Below are 17,642 nucleotides of genomic sequence, written 5' to 3'. Positions count from 1 at the left end.
GATAGTTGTCATGACAGTGCAAAGATCCTCCTTGAACTCTGTCACCACCACTACCTAACCATCCGTCTATCCACACAATCAACAGAAGACTGCACCACAAAAGCATTCACAACACATTTTTTTCTTTAATTTTACACAGAAACATGTGTACAGGAGAAATATCCAGAGCCTTGGGGGAGGGGGTACGGTAACACTGGCTCACCTCAGGATGGCTGCTGGTGAAACTTGAAGGGTCAAGCAGACGACTGCACTTAAATTCACTTAGGAAACAACTGAATGTTGCATCACATAACATCTCATGCATGACATCAATTTCTGACATAATTATTAGTTTAGTCAACAAACACAGACATACCCATTCTCAAGTTATCCACAGGCACAGAAAATGAGCAGAACTGCTGCTCTGGAAAGTTCAGAATTTGAGTCACTCCATGTGGCAAAAAATACAATCAGTTCTTTTAAAAAAAGAGAATTTTTTTAAGTCATTTAAATGCATTTCAATAACTAACAAATTCTGCAAATCATCCAAAAACCAATTACTAGTAACCCCAGCAAGAGATTCACTATATCAGGCCTAAACAGTTTAGATACAATGAGAGCAGATCAAAAAGAATTTATCCATTTACTGGCAGTCAGTTTTATGCCATAATAAAGTTAAAAAATAATAATAAAACAGTTGACATACTTCAATAATACAGGGAAAAGTTGAGGGTAACAGTGAATCATTTGACGTTATCTGACATATACACAAGTAAAGTGGCACCAGTATCAACAGAAAGCAAACACAGCTGTTTAAGGCTTTGATCACATGACCAGACATGAACACGACTGCAGAGGTTTAGCAACACAAATCTTCCAGGAGTGATTATTAATTTTTTTTTCTCTTTACAGCACCGCATTATCACTGAAAACAGACTGACACTGTAGACTCATATTTGCTGCTTTACTGTAACACTACCAGTGGTGATAAGGTCTACAATAAAACAGTGCTAAAGAATGAAGAAAAATAAAATAAAACATGTTCACTAAATTAACCCAGGCAGTAAAGCAAAGACTTCTTAGAGGTAGGAAAATGGTAATGGAGCATTTATTCTTCAATAATCAATCAGCTAAGTGTTCGTGTCCAATGAGGACTGTCTGCAGGAGTAAACTATTGGCCAATAAAAGCACCAGGAAATGCAAATCAATCATGTTACTTTTGATATTAGCAAAACCTGAAGTTGTACTTGGTTCAGTGACATTAAACTAGTGTTGTATGAGGAGATTTTTGCATGAAAAGCAACAAATTTACAGGGTTACAGGAAATGAAAGGCCACATAAGAAATTAGCTGATGAAAAATTGCCCTATACTTCAACCCAGACACCTTACTAGAGCCCAATTTTACACCGATTACATTCCTGCTTGTTGTAACCATGAACTTTTCAAAAATGCATTTGCATCTCTGTTGAACAACGTGAGCACAGCTGCCATTTAATCTGACCGAGGGATGCACTAGGTTGATTAAATTAATTCATAACAAGCATTTCAGAGCTATGACCATCAAAGCATCCAGCGTATAATGAGCCTCATTAGCATTACCCCGCAATTCAGATGTTAATACAGTGTAAAGATATCGGTGACACAGAATCTTCGTAATATAAACAACGACCACAGTGCAACAACACTCGACACAGAGATGCTTCGTATGAAATAAAATTTACAATGACCTGTCACCGGCTATGGTCACGAGCTGATAATAAAACAGTCTAAAAATCCAAACTTGTGTCCAATTAATGACACACAACCACCACCCTTGCATACAGTACACAGAGTATAACCAGCAAAGAGGACCTCTCGTGTGAAATTATCTACAATAAACTGTATATCATCTTTAGACATGACTTATTAAAAATTTCACAATATGTCTCTTGAAAACAAAACTAGAAATCTTTAAATACATTTTCTTTTGTTTAATAATATGAGTGATTGAAGTTATTTATTCATTCATTAATAAGAGAACTTGATCAAAACACCTGGTCCAACCTGAGCCCAGTCTAAACCACATTGCAAGTGAATGCAGCCAGATCTGATTGCATGAACTCTAATGGGAAAGTTCATTCTGTTTCAAGTCACTTTAAACAGCTCTGAGGTCAGAATGAGAGGAAAACACACAATATTGCAATACCTCCCCCATTCTATTCTAGCATTGGCAGGTATTCCGGGCATATTTAATTAGCAGTTTAATTTAAGCAGTGAAGCAAATAAAAAACAATGTTGCAACATAAAGCAACACTACTTGAAAGGATGTGTAACAAAAAAAAATAAAATATGATGTTGGATGTGCTTAAAAGAACATTTTAGTGTGAATTGGGCCTACAGACAGGTTGTGCTGACTGAAAGTTAACTCATCCAACCAATCAAAGAGCTTAAAAAGCTCGCAAATGCAAAACGGGGGTCAAATTCAATGAAAAATTGATTTCAAGTTGGATTTACCCTAAAGCAGCTGTTTTAGCAGAATGGCAGTTACTAACTTTTCGACATGCCAAACTTCAAAGCATTCTGTTGCCTTCGCCTATCTGCACTTTTGCTGGTGCAGATAACATGACAGTGTTGTATCTGCAGGTCTCTACTGGGAAGATAGAAAGAAAGGGAAAAAAAACTACTTGCTCATTAAAATAAAATTAATTATTACCATGAGGGAGATTTAGTCTCAACTCATTATACATCAGATCATTTTATTTAAACTGTACGTGACCAAAAAGATTTTGATTAATGGTAAACACGAAGTGGAATGAACTTTATTATATGAAAAAGTATTTTTGATCTATTTTACAAAACAGAGATGAAAATGTTTAAGGGGCCAAATTTGATTAAACATAGAACATAAAGTTGTTAGTGTTTAGATGGTGATACTGTATTTACAAGGGTTCAAATTTACAACATCAGATTTTCTCTTTCATGCTTTGTTTTTTTTAATACGGAAATTAAACCTGCGATCCAGTACAAACACTGGCTTCTTAACCTTTAAGAGTATTATACTTGGGGAGGTCCAGGCAGTACATTATGGTCTGATTTAGCTCAATTCCCTTTAATAAGGACAATTTACAATAATATACAGGACTGATATTCAGTAAAGTTATGAATAGTCATCTCATGATGAGCTCAACTCATCCCTGGGCTTCATTCTTTTGCTTCTAGGATAATAAATATATTTTAAATGCATTAACAGGATCAAAGCTAATGGAGCTTTCCCTGAAAGTGCCGGTGAGATGAACAGAGAGAGTCAGAGGGAAAAAGGCCAGAGTAGGAAAAAAGGTAAGGAGATGTAGATTTGTGAAGTCACTACCAGTCTGCGTTCTCCCAGGTTTCCTCAGCAGGTTTCGTGGGACTCTTCTTTGTCTTACCATCTGCATTCTCCCAGTTGTTGTCCCAAGCCTCCCAGCTCTCTTCTGTGCTGTGTTTGTTGTTGGATGCTGCTTCAGAGCCCCAATTGTCCCAACTGTCAGAGCTCTTCTTGGCAGAATTATCTGCAATGGTCCAGCTGTCACTGCTAGGAGATTTCTTAGCCTTTAAGGAGCTGTTGCTGCCAAAGGTCTCCCAGAAGTCCCTTGCCATAGGCTGGCTAGAACTACCCTGATATCCCTCAGTGGCATCCATGTTTTGGTAGCTCTCACCAGCAGACCTGAACATAAAGAAATGCTTTTACAGGCCATAGCTTACAGCATTGCATCACAAACTGCACAAAGTTCTGAATATGAGACGTTTCATTTATTGTGTATTAAGCTTTTATTTATTACCCATCTTCTTGTTTTCCAGAGAACAGATTAGTCAGCTTTGACCCAGCTCCCTGAACCTAAGGAGGAGATAAACTATTTATGTAAGTGTACCTGTACATGTAAAATACCTTATTTTTCATTCATTCAAAGGTCAAAGAATAACCTAATAAAAAAAAAAAAAAGTCCTAACAAGTCCATTATGACAAATCAGTTTTTACTACACAATCAAACCAACAACAAATGAGTTTTAGCAAGGCAGTAATATTAAAATGACACAAAAAAACACATTTTCTAACTCTTTTACATCATGTACTCACCACCACAACAAAATGGCAGCAAGAAAAACAAGAAATTAAATGTAATTAGTATAGTTCAAACTTAACGGCACTGCAAAACCAGTCTCCTTGGAGGACTAGAGCGTATAGTGTATCGGGGGTCTCCGGCAGTTTTGGATACTGTTTGCAATAGCAGTGCCAGGGCTACTGCTCCTCACTTGGGAGACTGGTTTTGCATCAGCACAGTGTGGCAGATGACTGCCATTCCTACCTTGTTTGCCAGCCCAGTGATGCTGACTGCCATTTCATCTAGCAATTTGCCATCTTTCACCTGGACGAGCCAAATTATTGTTAAAAACTAATAAAAACAACAGTCTAATGAAATACGTGGTGAAGAGCTCATTTTTGATTGTGGAAAAAAATACAATACAGTTTTTTTGTTTATTTTTTTAAACAGCACAGATGATTTAAAAGAAGAGGAAGAAGAAAGACAGTAAAGAGTGTTAAAAAAAAAAAAAGCACAGACTACAGATACATTAAATTAATATTGCCAACACTACATTAAAAGACAAAAGTTTCTGTGTTTTTGTTTCTGTCGGTCTCTATTAGTCACTGGCCCACTCAAAGAGAATAAATCACTACAAAGCATGATAAAAAGAGGCACCCTTCTATGTGTAACAGTTAAGATTGAAAAGTCAATTAGCCTGCTGATGCTGGAATTGAATTTAAAAAAAAGGAAAAATACTTTTGTTTTCTTTTTTTTAAAAAAAGAAAGATGACATCCAGGAGCTGCTCACTTGGCAGTTAAATCTGCTAAGCAGAAGCATTGTGTCAAAAACACTTACTATTACTGCAAAAATGGTAACATGTGTTCTAATATTACATGATGTCAAAAGAAAGAGAAAAAAACAACAACAACAACAACAACAAAGCTCAGAAATCCCCAAAGATAACGAGCTGTGGCTTTCAAATGAAGAGCTCCAGGATGCATCACGTCTTGTTTACTGTGAGCAGACAGCCGGTGGTTTTGAGATTGCATTTTGACCTGAATGCAACCAAAACCAGCTCAAGCGTAACAGCTTTGAGCCTTAACAGCACTCAGAAAACAAGCCACGAATTTTCAGGAAGCTTATGGTACAAAATAAATAAAGAAATAGTCTGTTGCCTACAGAATCTATGCATGCTGCTGTCTGTTTATAGGGAATTCACTGCGGCTGTCACTGATTCAAGAACATAAAAATGCCTCCAGTAAAGCAACACCAAAACCTAGGAGAATAGTCGTGATGTCATTTTGTGCACTGAAAGCTGGAGACTTTTAACTCAGACATGACGTGAACAAAGAGTTTGGCTGTTAAAAATGTTTGTGCTATAGGCTTGATCCAGTGACAGTTCACACTGACTCACACATGTTCCCAAATAAACAGTTCACAGCCGTACGCTTCTGCAAATCCCACAGCTGAGTCACTGACTGAGAGAGAGAGAGACAAAGCTTTGTGTTTTCCCCCCCTTTCCATCTTTGAAACTACAGGTTTGTCGTTTAATGTTAGTTGGCATACAGCAGATAAACTGGCACAGGCAGGCAGCGGAGAAAATAGCACATTCACATCTGAAGCTGTTTCTTGTCTAAAAGCACTGCATCCCACCACCAAATCAACAACTTCAAACATCAATGTTACCTTTTCTTGAGTAGGTTTGATAACATTCTCATTTAATGTCTGTCCTAACTCAGTGGCCTAGTTGGAAGTCAGAGAGGAGAGTTCACTTGAATGAAACAGTTTAACATTCACAGTACTGCAAGACACTGAGCTGCTTGTTCTGCAGTAGCATGCAGCCTGAGCATTCCCATCCACCATGACACTGAACAAGCACTAGAGGGTGTAATGGTTCAAGACACTGGCAGCATGGCACATCTATAACCCCAAATATTACGATATTTTTGCTTCTTTTGCCTCTGCGTGTTCAATGCTACAGAATAGCATCAAGGACTCCCCACGTTTTTTCACAGAAACCAATCAGATGTTTGCATACCATTGTCCCTCTTCAGCGCTGTTAGCAGTAAACACAAACACTGGCATGCATAAAAAGGATAACCCATAATCAGTGGATGTGAGCGAACAGTGCTTCTGTTCACTCCTATTCCATTTGTCCTAAAGGTTATCCATATATTCCAAATTTAAATATGAGAAGAGACAAAATGCCTTGTGTTTAACCAAGCAGAAGCACATGGAGACGACAATTCTGACAACATTTTTTGTTAAAGGTTTCTTTAAAAGTGTTAAAAAAAAAATAACTAAAAAGCAGACAATAATTCTGAAAAAACAAAAATGGTAGATACATTTTTTTTTTTTTAAAAATGATATAAAAGAAGCACCATGCATTTACAAACTGCTTTACCGGTTCTGGGGGCGCTTTATAGCCCCTTAACTAGATCCACAGAAGGCAAAGAGATAGTAAAGTAGTAATACAGTTATTGCTTGTAGGTTTATATTATTAAAATATATACAAGCAAATGGCATACACATGCTTATACCGTCAAGAAAGAGGAGACTACTTAATACAGTCTGTAGAAGAGTCAAAAACCTTTATTAACAGGAGCAATAACTGGCTACTCGAGATGCGATAGACTTACCTTTAAGGTTGCTTGGTTTGCAAGTTTAGTTGTCTGCATGAGAAGGACAAAAACAATCACCATTTAAAGTTTTGTTTTTGTTTTTTTTAAAATACACAAGTTAAATGCCCAACATAAATTCTATGAAAATAAAACATCTTTGTGTGGATCAGATTTATAGTTTTTCTATTTTCAGTTTTTAGTGTACTGGTTTGTTTTGGTTTAGTTTTTGAAATGTTCTGTTAGTTGGAAAAATGTTCATTTTTACTCTCGCTATGGACTGTATTTCTCAGGGCCAGATTTATGATGTTCAGTACAGAGGCCTGTACTACAAAGCAGGTTTTTGTTTTATCCAGGCAAGTTCAGGGTTAACCCTGGGGAAGAGGGTTCACTTCTTTCTAGGGTATATCACCATAGTAACTGCAGACCTAACCTGCCTCAGAGCAGGTTAGGTTTCAGATTAGAGGTCAACAGGTATGAAATCCTACTGGCCAATCACTTCTCCAGGAAATAGCATCACTAATCCTGGCAGGTCTTTTGGACTTCAATGGGCAGACAGTAGGAGGCTCTAAAGTTATACTTTTGTTTTGTTTTTTTGGTTCGTTTGTTTTTCTCTGACAATTACACACCAATGGGTTTACACAGCTGAAAATAATTAAAACTAAAACTGTCACATGCACATTTAACCATTAATTTAATAGAATAATCTATCAGATTACAATGGGCAGTGTCTTAATGATAAAGTTGTGATACTGATAAGTGTGTTAACTTCTTAGACAGTCAACGCTGTTGATGGCTTTCCTTCAATGGCTTCAAATAGTTTAACCTTCATAGTAAATTTTTCTAGTCCAACTGATCAAAACATTTAAATAAACACACGTTCACACACTGCTTTTCCTCTTACTTTCACTCAAACCACTGCTTTTTCTGCAGGAGCTGTGTTAATCTCTGCCTCTTCATGTTTTTCCAGAATTATAGTTTGCCATCCAGCCATGTGTGACCACTTAGCCTGACATCAGCAATCAGGCTAAGACAATCCAGGGTAGAGCCCAGCTATTACAATACAAACACCTCACTTAAAATAGTGTAGACATCTTGCTCTCAATAAGCTTATGCAAAAATGCCTGGTTTTGTTGATTTTGGTATCGCATCGAGAAAAACAAAATTAATACATTTCCTATTCAGTTTATTATTAAATTCAATGAGTTAACCTTTGTTTGAAGTCACTTACATTATCTTTGGCAATAGAGGCAAACTTGCTAGCTCCAACAGTAAAACTGCTCCAACCCTGTCAATAAAATGTTTAAAAGTTAAGTTATATAAAAAAATTAATAAATTTAAAAAATTTAAAATACAGTTCAGCCCCCTCCCCCCAAAAACAAAGTGTGTCTTGACTTACTGAATAAATAGAGGACATAGCATTGTTCAGGAAGTCCTCTTCTTTCTTCTCTGGGGTCACTGTGTTGCCAAATCCAACGTACCGGTTCTCTTGATTTCCACTGTAACCACCTCCACTGAAAAAGCAGGAAAGATTTTTTTTTATTATTTTGAATGTACACAAGCCAATAGAACAAAGATTCATAAAGGAAACTTAAATGTACAATTAGCAAAATGTCAGATATTAGACAAGGGCAACAACATTTCAAACGTCACTCATTACTTTGGATTTTATCCATTTCCAGAAAGGTTGTGTACATGAGAGACAATAAATCAAGATACAGTCATAAATATGAAGTCAAGCTGGCATTTTTAAATAATTATGAATTATCTCTCAAAGTCTCCACACTGTAGTTTGCTATATAGCTTTAACGTTCATGTTTTTCCTTGTATGCACAAATGAAGTTACACCAATAATTGCAGAAATGACACCTTATTCTCTGCCAAAGATGTCACTGATATACACTATGTATCTCTGCATAGCAAATAGTCATTTGCTGCCATAGTAATGTTTATAGAAAACTTTAAAAACCTACCTCTGATAAGAGTTAACATCATCACTCAGCCAGTCTTCAAAAGCTTTATCGCTGGATTTCGCCGAGTTCTGTCCAGATCCTCCAGAACTAAATTTTAAATTACAGAAATATCAATTTGCTGTTTTGATGCCTGCTGTTCTCTATCTAGTATTAGACCCAGCATTAGTAAGTTTAAAATCTCCTTCATTCATACCGATGAGAGGATGAAAGAGTGCTTTTGGGTTGAGGGGACGTCCAGTTTCTTGCAGGGGAGGTCTCAATAGACCACTCCTTTCCCTCCGCTAACGTTGCGACCTGTCAATGCAGTGATGAACAAGGGTGAAGATGTTAGCGCAAACTGGAAAGCATTATATCTAAACATATCAAGTTAAATATCTCTCGTTACTGAGAATATACATTTATAATTTAAACCACAATTTCGTTGTACATGTACAATGACAATAAAGGGCTATTCTATGCCATTATGTTCTATCCGGTCCTCTGTGAGTGGGTTACTGGAAGAAAAAAAGCATCAGGAATAATTAAGAACTGATGTGTGGAGCTTACCTTGTCCCTGAAGAGTGCAGCAGCTCTGCTGTTGTATTTCTCTTGCAGAGTCCAGTTGGGATCATAATCATCTTGCAATTCAAGAAACAAGCGGAATTTTCCATTTCCACCTGCTTTCATTTTCTCCAGTTCAATATCTTTCCACTTGTCCATGGTGACCGAGCGCACAAAACTGCAGACGGGGAAGGAAAGATAAAACTGCATATTGTCAGGCTGTAACAATTTCTTTGTGATCATTTGAAGGAATACACAGACTACTCTGGACTGTTGCTTGTAAACAATGTTCTTTCAATAATGTAACATATTCACAAAACCAATCCATATATACACTAGAGCATTTGATTAAAATGTATTTTTTTAACTAAATACTGTATGTTATTTTACTATAGTAAACTTATCTCAAAGTTTAACATGTCTTTGTAGTTTGCCAAATATCACATAAATGTGACTAAAGTTAAGAGACACCATGACTCATCACATTATTACCTGAGATGTACTCCCAAGCCCCTGTGCTTGCCAGAGCACTCGAGACAAATCCAGATGCCATATGTCACACTAACCCACTGAGGGTTAAAAGCTCCACACTCAAAACACAGCTGAAAAAAACCCAAAAAAACCCCAAAAAAACAGATGAATATAAACAGGCAAAAAAAAAAAAAAACATCAACAACAACACACTTCATATTCAATGATATACCCTGGAGTTCTTCATTCGATTTTCTCCAGCAAAAAGCCGACTAATGTTCTTACAAACAAACTCTATGATACAGTTTTTCCTAATGTGTGATCTAAATATTAGAAATAACCTTCTCTAATTAAACTAGAATGTGTGCCCTCTTGTGATTCATTTATTTGGGTATTTGGGGCCATTTAGAGGACGATAGTGCAAAAGTGCAACCTCTCAATGCTATCTTCTCTGTAAAGTAGAATAAAATGATGAGATTATTTTGGTTAAAAACTGAAGTTAAGCCACATGGATCAGAAGCTTTAAGGACTTACATTATTCTCATCCTGAGTTCTCACTTCCTTCAGAACTCTTCTGGTCCTTGGACTCGCCATGATGACTCACACTGAAACAAAATTGCAGAGGATCATCTTAAAGACAACTATTGGAGCAAAAATACTAATACAAGCCCCTGAGAATTAATACTCATCAACCCAACTTCATGTTGCTAAGCAACTAATTAAATGCCACCAATACCCATCATCTGTTTCCCACACTGAAATCACACAGTCTCACTGGAGTATCACTTTATTTTTGTATTCTATTATAGAGGGCAGGTTTAATTTGTGAAAATGAACCAACATATCCAAAGGCTGGACGGCAATCAGAGGAAATGTTTAGATGATGAACTTTAAAAGACCTGAACCTGCTCCACAGGCCGCAGCCATTAAACACACACAGAAAAAAGCTGCAGTAAAAGGTCAAAATGCAACCAAATAGTCATCAAACCACGAGTTACTGCTGACAAACTGTAAACGTTTATATGAAAAATGTTATAAATGTAACTTTTTAAATGCTTTTTGTTCACAGGAAGAATGAATCTAACGTTTTATTGTAAATTCAAATTAAAGCATTAATGAATTATCAAATATTCACCTGATTTTCTGCTGCATCTGGCAGTAAGTATGCAAAATGTAGAAGGCTACTGCAGGTAATTTAGCCACAGCATTTTACAATCATGAAACCCCTACAGCTTCTTTGTTTTCACGTTGTTATCTTTGACCACGGCACAGAGACGGCATCAAACTAGACCTCTGCCCAACATGCACCGAGCAGCGATTACAATGATTCTTATAGCTTCTCTCCACAACCTCAAACAAACTTAATAGATTTATGAAGTAATTACCATCAGTGAACACAAAATGTATTGTTTAAACTGCAGTGCTCCTCCATATCAGGTCATCATTTAACCATTTATAATGTCATTCATTGCACTTTTGGTACCCATTTTTAAAGATTAACACTTTTATAAATATTAATGGAAATAGGACAAAGTAAGTGGAATTGTTTTTTTGTTTTCCCAACTGGTTAGTTTACTAATAAAAGAAAAGTATCAGTATTATGATATTTGAGAATCTGAAACCAGTGAATCAGTGAATCAGTGAATGCCATTTAGGGTATTCACTGATCCGCCCCAGACATTTTAGCCTGAACCAACGGAAATTCCCAACCACTGAGTAAACCACTTCAAAACAAGCATATCATCTGTTTTCTTTATCAGAAAAATGCATCAATTTCTGTCAGATACAGTAACAAATAAACACCAAATGCCTTTACTGTATGCAGACCAGACATGCCTATGTATTTAAATACAACCCTACAAAACCTTTGTTTTCTTTGTTACACATTAATAAAAGGTCATGAAGATGAATGAGCTGTAAAAAATAAAAAATGCTGACAATTAGTCTGCTTGACTGGCTAATCCACTGCCTATCTAATCTGTTCAATAATAAAAGATGCTGATATTACATAACAGGGTAAACCAGACATCTGAGCTTTACCTAAAGCAACATCTACCCAGTCTTGCACATGTTTAGCAAAAAAAAGATATCCTACAAAGCCTGAGTATTTTCAAATAACAACTGGCAATGCTTTTGGCTATTCACTGGCTGGCAGACGGCTTGCAAATATAATCTGGTTTCATTAAACAGGATTACGCTGACAACTCATCACATACACTTTGTTCCCATGCTCACTCACTCTATGTATCCCTCCCACCACTTGATTGCCTTATCAGTATGTGTTATCCCCCACTTTGCTGGAATTAAATTCCAAAGTTCTCCTTATTTTTCCCCCAAACATACATAAAGTTAACTGAGATATTCTCATACTCGAGTACTCCTCAAAAGTATTATATTCTCTCATAACAAAATACTGTTATACCCAAGTCTTCTGAAAATCCTAAGTCCTTTTAAAAACTGAAATAGGTGTAACATTTAATTTTTAAACATTTCCCTTCATTATAACAATTTTTCCCCTTTAACTTTCACCCCTTACTTTAGTGCAGGAAGGTCAAACTCCTTTTACATCGTGGGCCGCACATAGCCCACTTCCATCAGTGAAACTTCTCTTTTTGTCAGTGTAAAGAAGTTTAACTACACATTTAATCTCTGAGATAAAATACATAAAAAATACATAAAAAAGAAGCACAAATTCGACAGCATCCATAAACCTTTCTACGTGATAAGGAAATGCTGCTGTAGTAATGAAAAATCTGTCAGCAAGACTTTTTGGGCTTAAACTGTGAGAAATACATTTGTATAATTACAGAAAAAAATGGTAGCTCCTGCAATTATAGATGTTTCATCAATTCATAGAAAACATGTTATTGATTTCTACTGTAGTCCCATTGTAAGAAGGAAAAACAAAAAACACTGAAACATCTATAGAAGACAGTAATAAAATGTAAAACAAAAAAACAACAAAAACAAACAAAAAACAGGCACATTTCTGTCACTTAATAGCTTAGGTACACAATGAATAAACATATGGGAGGGCCTTATCAGGAAGAAAAGCTATAAAACTTGGTTCAAGAGTTACGCCCTCCTTCACTTGTTCAAATGGTCCAGAGATCCAAATTGGGAGTCTGCTGGGTCACTTCTGGCCTCCTGGACCTCATGTTTGCCACCAATGCACTTATTTTACCATGACCTTTACCAAGTCTGAAGTTTGGTTCTTGTGGTGATTTCTGCCACATCTCTAGATTCTAATTTCCTCGTCTTCAGCCCTGGTTAGCTGTGCTTTGGGGGCAGATTGTGGGGCAGTGGTCTCAGTGTAAATAAATGTAGTGTTCCTCGAGTGTGTAGTTCCACTCGGTGACTTAAATGCCACATTGTTACCGTGCTTGCTTACTGAAAATGGTGGTCTACCCTCTCCTACTTCAGCAGGACCCGATCTTCCACCCTCACTCCAGAACATTTTGCCCTTTCCTTTTCTTTCAGCATTAGTCTCTTTCTGTCAGCATTATGTCTGTGACATTAACATATTCCCTCTCACGCTTGTTTACCTCATCAATACGCGACTGCGATCTGAATGAAAAAAGGCTGACATCTACGATAGCTGGCAAACAAGCTGCTTAATTATAAACCATAAACATATGTCATTATACGCTGTTACATTGCTCTCCCTATAAGGCCTAAAAGCAAGCAGCAGTCTAGTTAACAGTCAAATTACGAGTTGCATGACAATGAAGTTTTAGCTGTGGTGCAGACGTGTCAAAGCTCTGGGAGACACAAAAACTACCGCCCCCATGCAGTGGCTTAATGTGTGTGTCTCACAGCACAGGTATAAAAGTATACTGATGTGTTCTCCACGTCTTGCTTTGACTAATGATTCACAGTCCGTCTCCAAAACGAGATGACAGCGATGATAACATTTAAATGAACTGACGTGATTAGCAGCACTGGTAGCGTTAGCTTCACCGGGAGCTAGCTAACTGACCCGTTACCTGTCTGTGACCGACGAAGAAGCGAAGAGCTGTTTCCAAAGTCTCCTGATAAACTCCGACCTTTCTCCTGTTGCAGAGGATCAGCAAAAGCTGGCGTATCACAGACTATGTCGGTCAGGGGGAAGATAATTTTTCATGAGTGCTAATGTTAAACACCGGTAGCCATGTTCCTGTTTGCATACGTTGGCAATGCAATGCATTATGGGAGTGATTCTTCTTCTTCTTTTGCATTTTAATGGCGACTTTAACCTGCTCATTGCTGTTTGTTACTGGACTGGAGTGTGTGGGGGTTTGAGTTTTTTTCTTTTTGAGTCACATTCCACAACCACGACGACGACAATACAGTTTGTAAATAAATAAATAAATGAATAAGGTCACATTTCAGCACTCTGCTATCATTGTCTGATTTATCAAGCAGCAAACTTAGAAACTCATATTAAAAAAAACACTTAAAAACTGCATGCCAAATTCTTGAAATACTTGAAATAATATCCCAAAATTCAATGTGAGTCTTTCTGATTAACTGAACTTCAATTTCAGAGATAAATGCGAGTGTGTGCTCCACATAGAATTAGGTTTATAATAACAAAATATGTGAATGGCTTCTTTCTCATTGCTTTCTACTGAATCCACAATAAATATCAGAAATGGACTTTCTGCTACAGTGAACAGCTGCATGTAAAACAGGAGTAATTAATTGATATTATGATGTTATATATCTCCTGTCCTAATCCAGAATAGCTTACATTGAGAAATACTGCCTTGTCTTACTATGATCTAACTTTGATTGTTTTCTAATGTTGATCAGAGAATTCCTCTTTTTGCTTCAGACACAGCACACATTCCTAATGCTGAACAGGTTCAGTGTGATAACAGTTTGTCATTCCTGTTATTCCAGCTGTCATTTAGGTGTTTAGCAGTATCTCATCCCAAGACTGAAAAATTATGAATTTTCATATTTGAAATAAAATCTGGAATTTTTAAACTAAGGATGACATCATATACATATACAATAATAGTAACCATAATGACATATAGAAAATTAAATATAGATTATTATAATATTATTATAATATAATATTTAATATTATAATATAATATAATATTTAAATATTAAATACCATCACTTTCTTTTCTTACATTCTTATTTTTATTGCACTTAATTTTCCCCCAAAAAAACGATTTACACAGTTAACAATGCCCACAGTGACTGCTTTAAATGGCTGTGCTGTATTTAAGTGATAAAAGTGTGACAGTTCATGATTGTGTCATGCTTACCATACCTTCCCTCTCTGTCATGTAAAACGATTTGAATTGTATCTATATTTAAAAAGTGCCAGCCACACTGTGCCTCCTAACTCTAATTAATGATGCCCATTATTATCCATTGCTGAAATTAAAACACTCATCTAAAATTCATCAATAGCAGCAATAGCAGAAAGATGTTTTTTCCACCATAGATCAACAACACAGGCCCTTAATTCATTACAAGCTGTACATTGGCTTCTGTGCATTTAGCTACACTGGATTGCCTGTAAAGATTATTTGCATGATTAACTATTCAATATACTAAAACTTTAAATTCATCACTTTTGCCATCGGGTCATGTACATTTGTCATTTTAATCTATAAACCACAATGTTCCTGCCATTAGAATTAATAACAAAAAAATGAAATTGTGATACTTAACTTGATTTTCTTTTTTCCGCATGATTAGTTTAAAATAAAGACATTTAATACCAATCAGAACTTGTTACAGAAAACCACAGGGGGAGAGATAAGATCAGTTGTGAGCAATGAGGGATTAAAGTACGTTGTTCTCTCGAGTTGTTAAATAACAATCCACTGTTAAATAACTGCATTGCATGTGTTCACTCTCTTTAACCAATGCCTTTATCTGCTCTTATCTGATCTTTAAAAAAAAGAAAGAAGAGAAAAGTACAAAAGGGGTGTTGCTGTAGCAAGATGAGTTGCAGTCTGGATACTGAGCATCAACATGAAGGACTCAGTGAGTTTGAAAGTGAGCCTGCCAGTGTTTGTGTTAGTGTTTGAGGTGATCATCATAGCTCTTTACGCCGTCTTTGTCACTTATGATGACGATACCAACGCAAAGCTGCAAAACAATGAGACCAGCCCCATGGAGAACTCCCTCTATCGCAACTACCCCTACTTCGCTGATGTGCAAGTGATGATCTTCATAGGCTTCGGTTGCCTGCTGGCTTTTTTCCGATTCTACGGCTTTGGCGGGATGGTCTTCAACTTTCTCACAGCTACATTTGCAATCCAGTGGGCAATCCTGATGCAAGGGTTCTTCCAGTTTTACTATGACGGGAAAATTCACCTGGGGGTGATCAACCTGGTGAATGCAGAGTTTGCCTGTGCTGTGGTGCTCATCTCCTTCGGGGCTGTGCTTGGGAAGACCAGTCCCGTTCAGCTACTGGTCATGGCTTCTCTTGAGATTCCTATATTTGCTGTGACAGAGTGGGCTGTACTCAAATACATTAGGATCAATGATGCAGGCGGCACTATTCTTATCCACATATTTGCCTGCTATTTTGGTCTAGGAGTGACATTTATGCTCTATCGGCCAAGTTTGAATGATGGACATGCTAAAGAGATCACTAGTTATCATTCAGATATCCTGTCTGTAATGGGAACCCTGTTCCTCTGGGTATTCTGGCCTTCATTCAACTCTGCACTTACATTTAAAGGCGATGATCAGCACAGAGCAATACTCCACACCTTCATAGGTCTCTCCTCATCCACTATCACTGCCTTTGCACTCTCTGCACTATTCAATAAGAGAGGCAAGCTCACGATGGCTGATATCCAAAATGTGACTCTAGCAGGCGGTGTGACAGTTGGAGCTTCTGTGGACATGATGATTTCACCTGTAGCTGCATATGCACTGGGCGTCATGGGCTGTACTGCGTGTTTCTTTGGTTACAAGTACCTTACCCCCTTTATGGCTTATCGCATGAGGATCCAAGACCAGTGTGGTATTCACAACCTGCACGGACTGACTGGCATCATATCGGCCACAGCAGGGATCTGCGCCATCCTTCTCGCCACTGAGGAAACCTACGGGCCCAGCATGTACCAGATCTTTTCCCACCGTGCTCCACCCGAAGGAGATCCACGGCTGCTAGAACTGCAGAAGGTGATTCCTGGACTGAAGCCAGGCTTGGGACGCACTGCACGGGAGCAAGCGCTGTACCAGGTGGCGGCTGTCTTTACTACCATCGGAGCCTCTACAGTTGGTGGTCTGCTCACTGGGCTGGTCATGAAGTTTCCCTCCTTGGCATCTCCATCTGATAAGAACTGCTTCAATGATGAGCTTTTCTTTGAGTTGCCATCTGACTTTTCCAGTGTAGAAGCCCCCTTAACCTCCGAGGAAAAAGGGCAAATGAATCCCATGGACACCAAAGTCTGAGCTCTTGTACCTTATATTTTTTAACTTGTACTGAACTGTTTCCATAAATCTCACTTAGCATTTTGCATACAAAAAAGGAATGGAAAAGTAACAGGCTGAAATATGAACTTTTTTGCAATATAATGTATTTAAAATAAACAGTTCAATAAAACATGGTTGTTATTTAAAAATGTGTGGAATCCAATTTCATGCAAAAAGTATATGCTTGTTTAATTTTTTTTTTAAATTTAGAATTAATGTGTGAAGACATATCAACAATAAGCCAGGGCATATTTGACACACATCGTCCCTTTAGAAATAGATATAAAATAATTTGTTAACTCACTGAAGTGTTACAAATACGACAGGAATAAAATAGAAGCCTAAACATGACATTTTCATAACACGACCATGATAGTGGAATCTGTATTAAAATCTGACATAGTTTTACGGTGTCAGATTTAACTCTAGATTGCCTCAAGGATACAAAAGTCCAGTCTATATAACAATCTCACTGTGCTTTACAATCACCAGACCAAAGTATGGCCCATGGTTCAGTCAATTACAACAAGCAACAACGCAGTTTGTGTTGTCATGTCTGCATTACATGCTGTTTCCAGA

At 37.3% G+C, this 17,642-nt stretch overlaps 1 protein-coding gene and 1 pseudogene across 10 annotated transcripts; one reads left to right on the top strand and one right to left on the bottom strand.

Moving 5' to 3' along the window:
• Positions 1 to 105: 105 nt before the first annotated feature.
• arfgap1 (ADP-ribosylation factor GTPase activating protein 1) lies at positions 106 to 13,822 on the bottom strand. Of its 10 annotated transcripts, XM_085159710.1 has the most exons (14): positions 13,610 to 13,821; positions 10,158 to 10,228; positions 9,645 to 9,754; positions 9,159 to 9,330; positions 8,806 to 8,906; positions 8,613 to 8,699; positions 8,039 to 8,153; positions 7,871 to 7,927; positions 6,661 to 6,693; positions 6,426 to 6,455; positions 5,708 to 5,764; positions 4,303 to 4,362; positions 3,778 to 3,833; positions 106 to 3,662 (listed from the first exon to the last, which is right to left on the bottom strand). In XM_085159710.1, the coding sequence occupies exons 2-14, from the start codon at positions 10,215 to 10,217 to the stop codon at positions 3,323 to 3,325; spliced, it is 1,278 nt and encodes a 425-aa protein (XP_085015836.1). In that variant the 5' UTR covers positions 10,218 to 10,228; positions 13,610 to 13,821; the 3' UTR covers positions 106 to 3,322. The 10 variants fall into 10 exon arrangements, with proteins under 10 accessions (XP_085015836.1, XP_085015838.1, XP_085015839.1 ...); XM_085159712.1 differs by lacking the exon at positions 4,303 to 4,362; XM_085159713.1 differs by lacking the exon at positions 4,303 to 4,362 and having other exon boundaries at positions 3,778 to 3,827.
• A 1,478-nt stretch (positions 13,823 to 15,300) lies between these two features.
• Positions 15,301 to 17,183, top strand: LOC146518723 (ammonium transporter Rh type B pseudogene; annotated as a pseudogene).
• Positions 17,184 to 17,642: the final 459 nt, after the last annotated feature.

The sequence above is a fragment of the Neolamprologus multifasciatus genome, chromosome 5, assembly GCF_963576455.1.
Source record: "Neolamprologus multifasciatus chromosome 5, fNeoMul1.2, whole genome shotgun sequence".
NCBI classification, from domain to species: domain Eukaryota; kingdom Metazoa; phylum Chordata; class Actinopteri; order Cichliformes; family Cichlidae; genus Neolamprologus; species Neolamprologus multifasciatus.
Note: the sequence above shows the minus strand (reverse complement) of the source record. Positions and strands in the feature narration are given on the sequence as shown.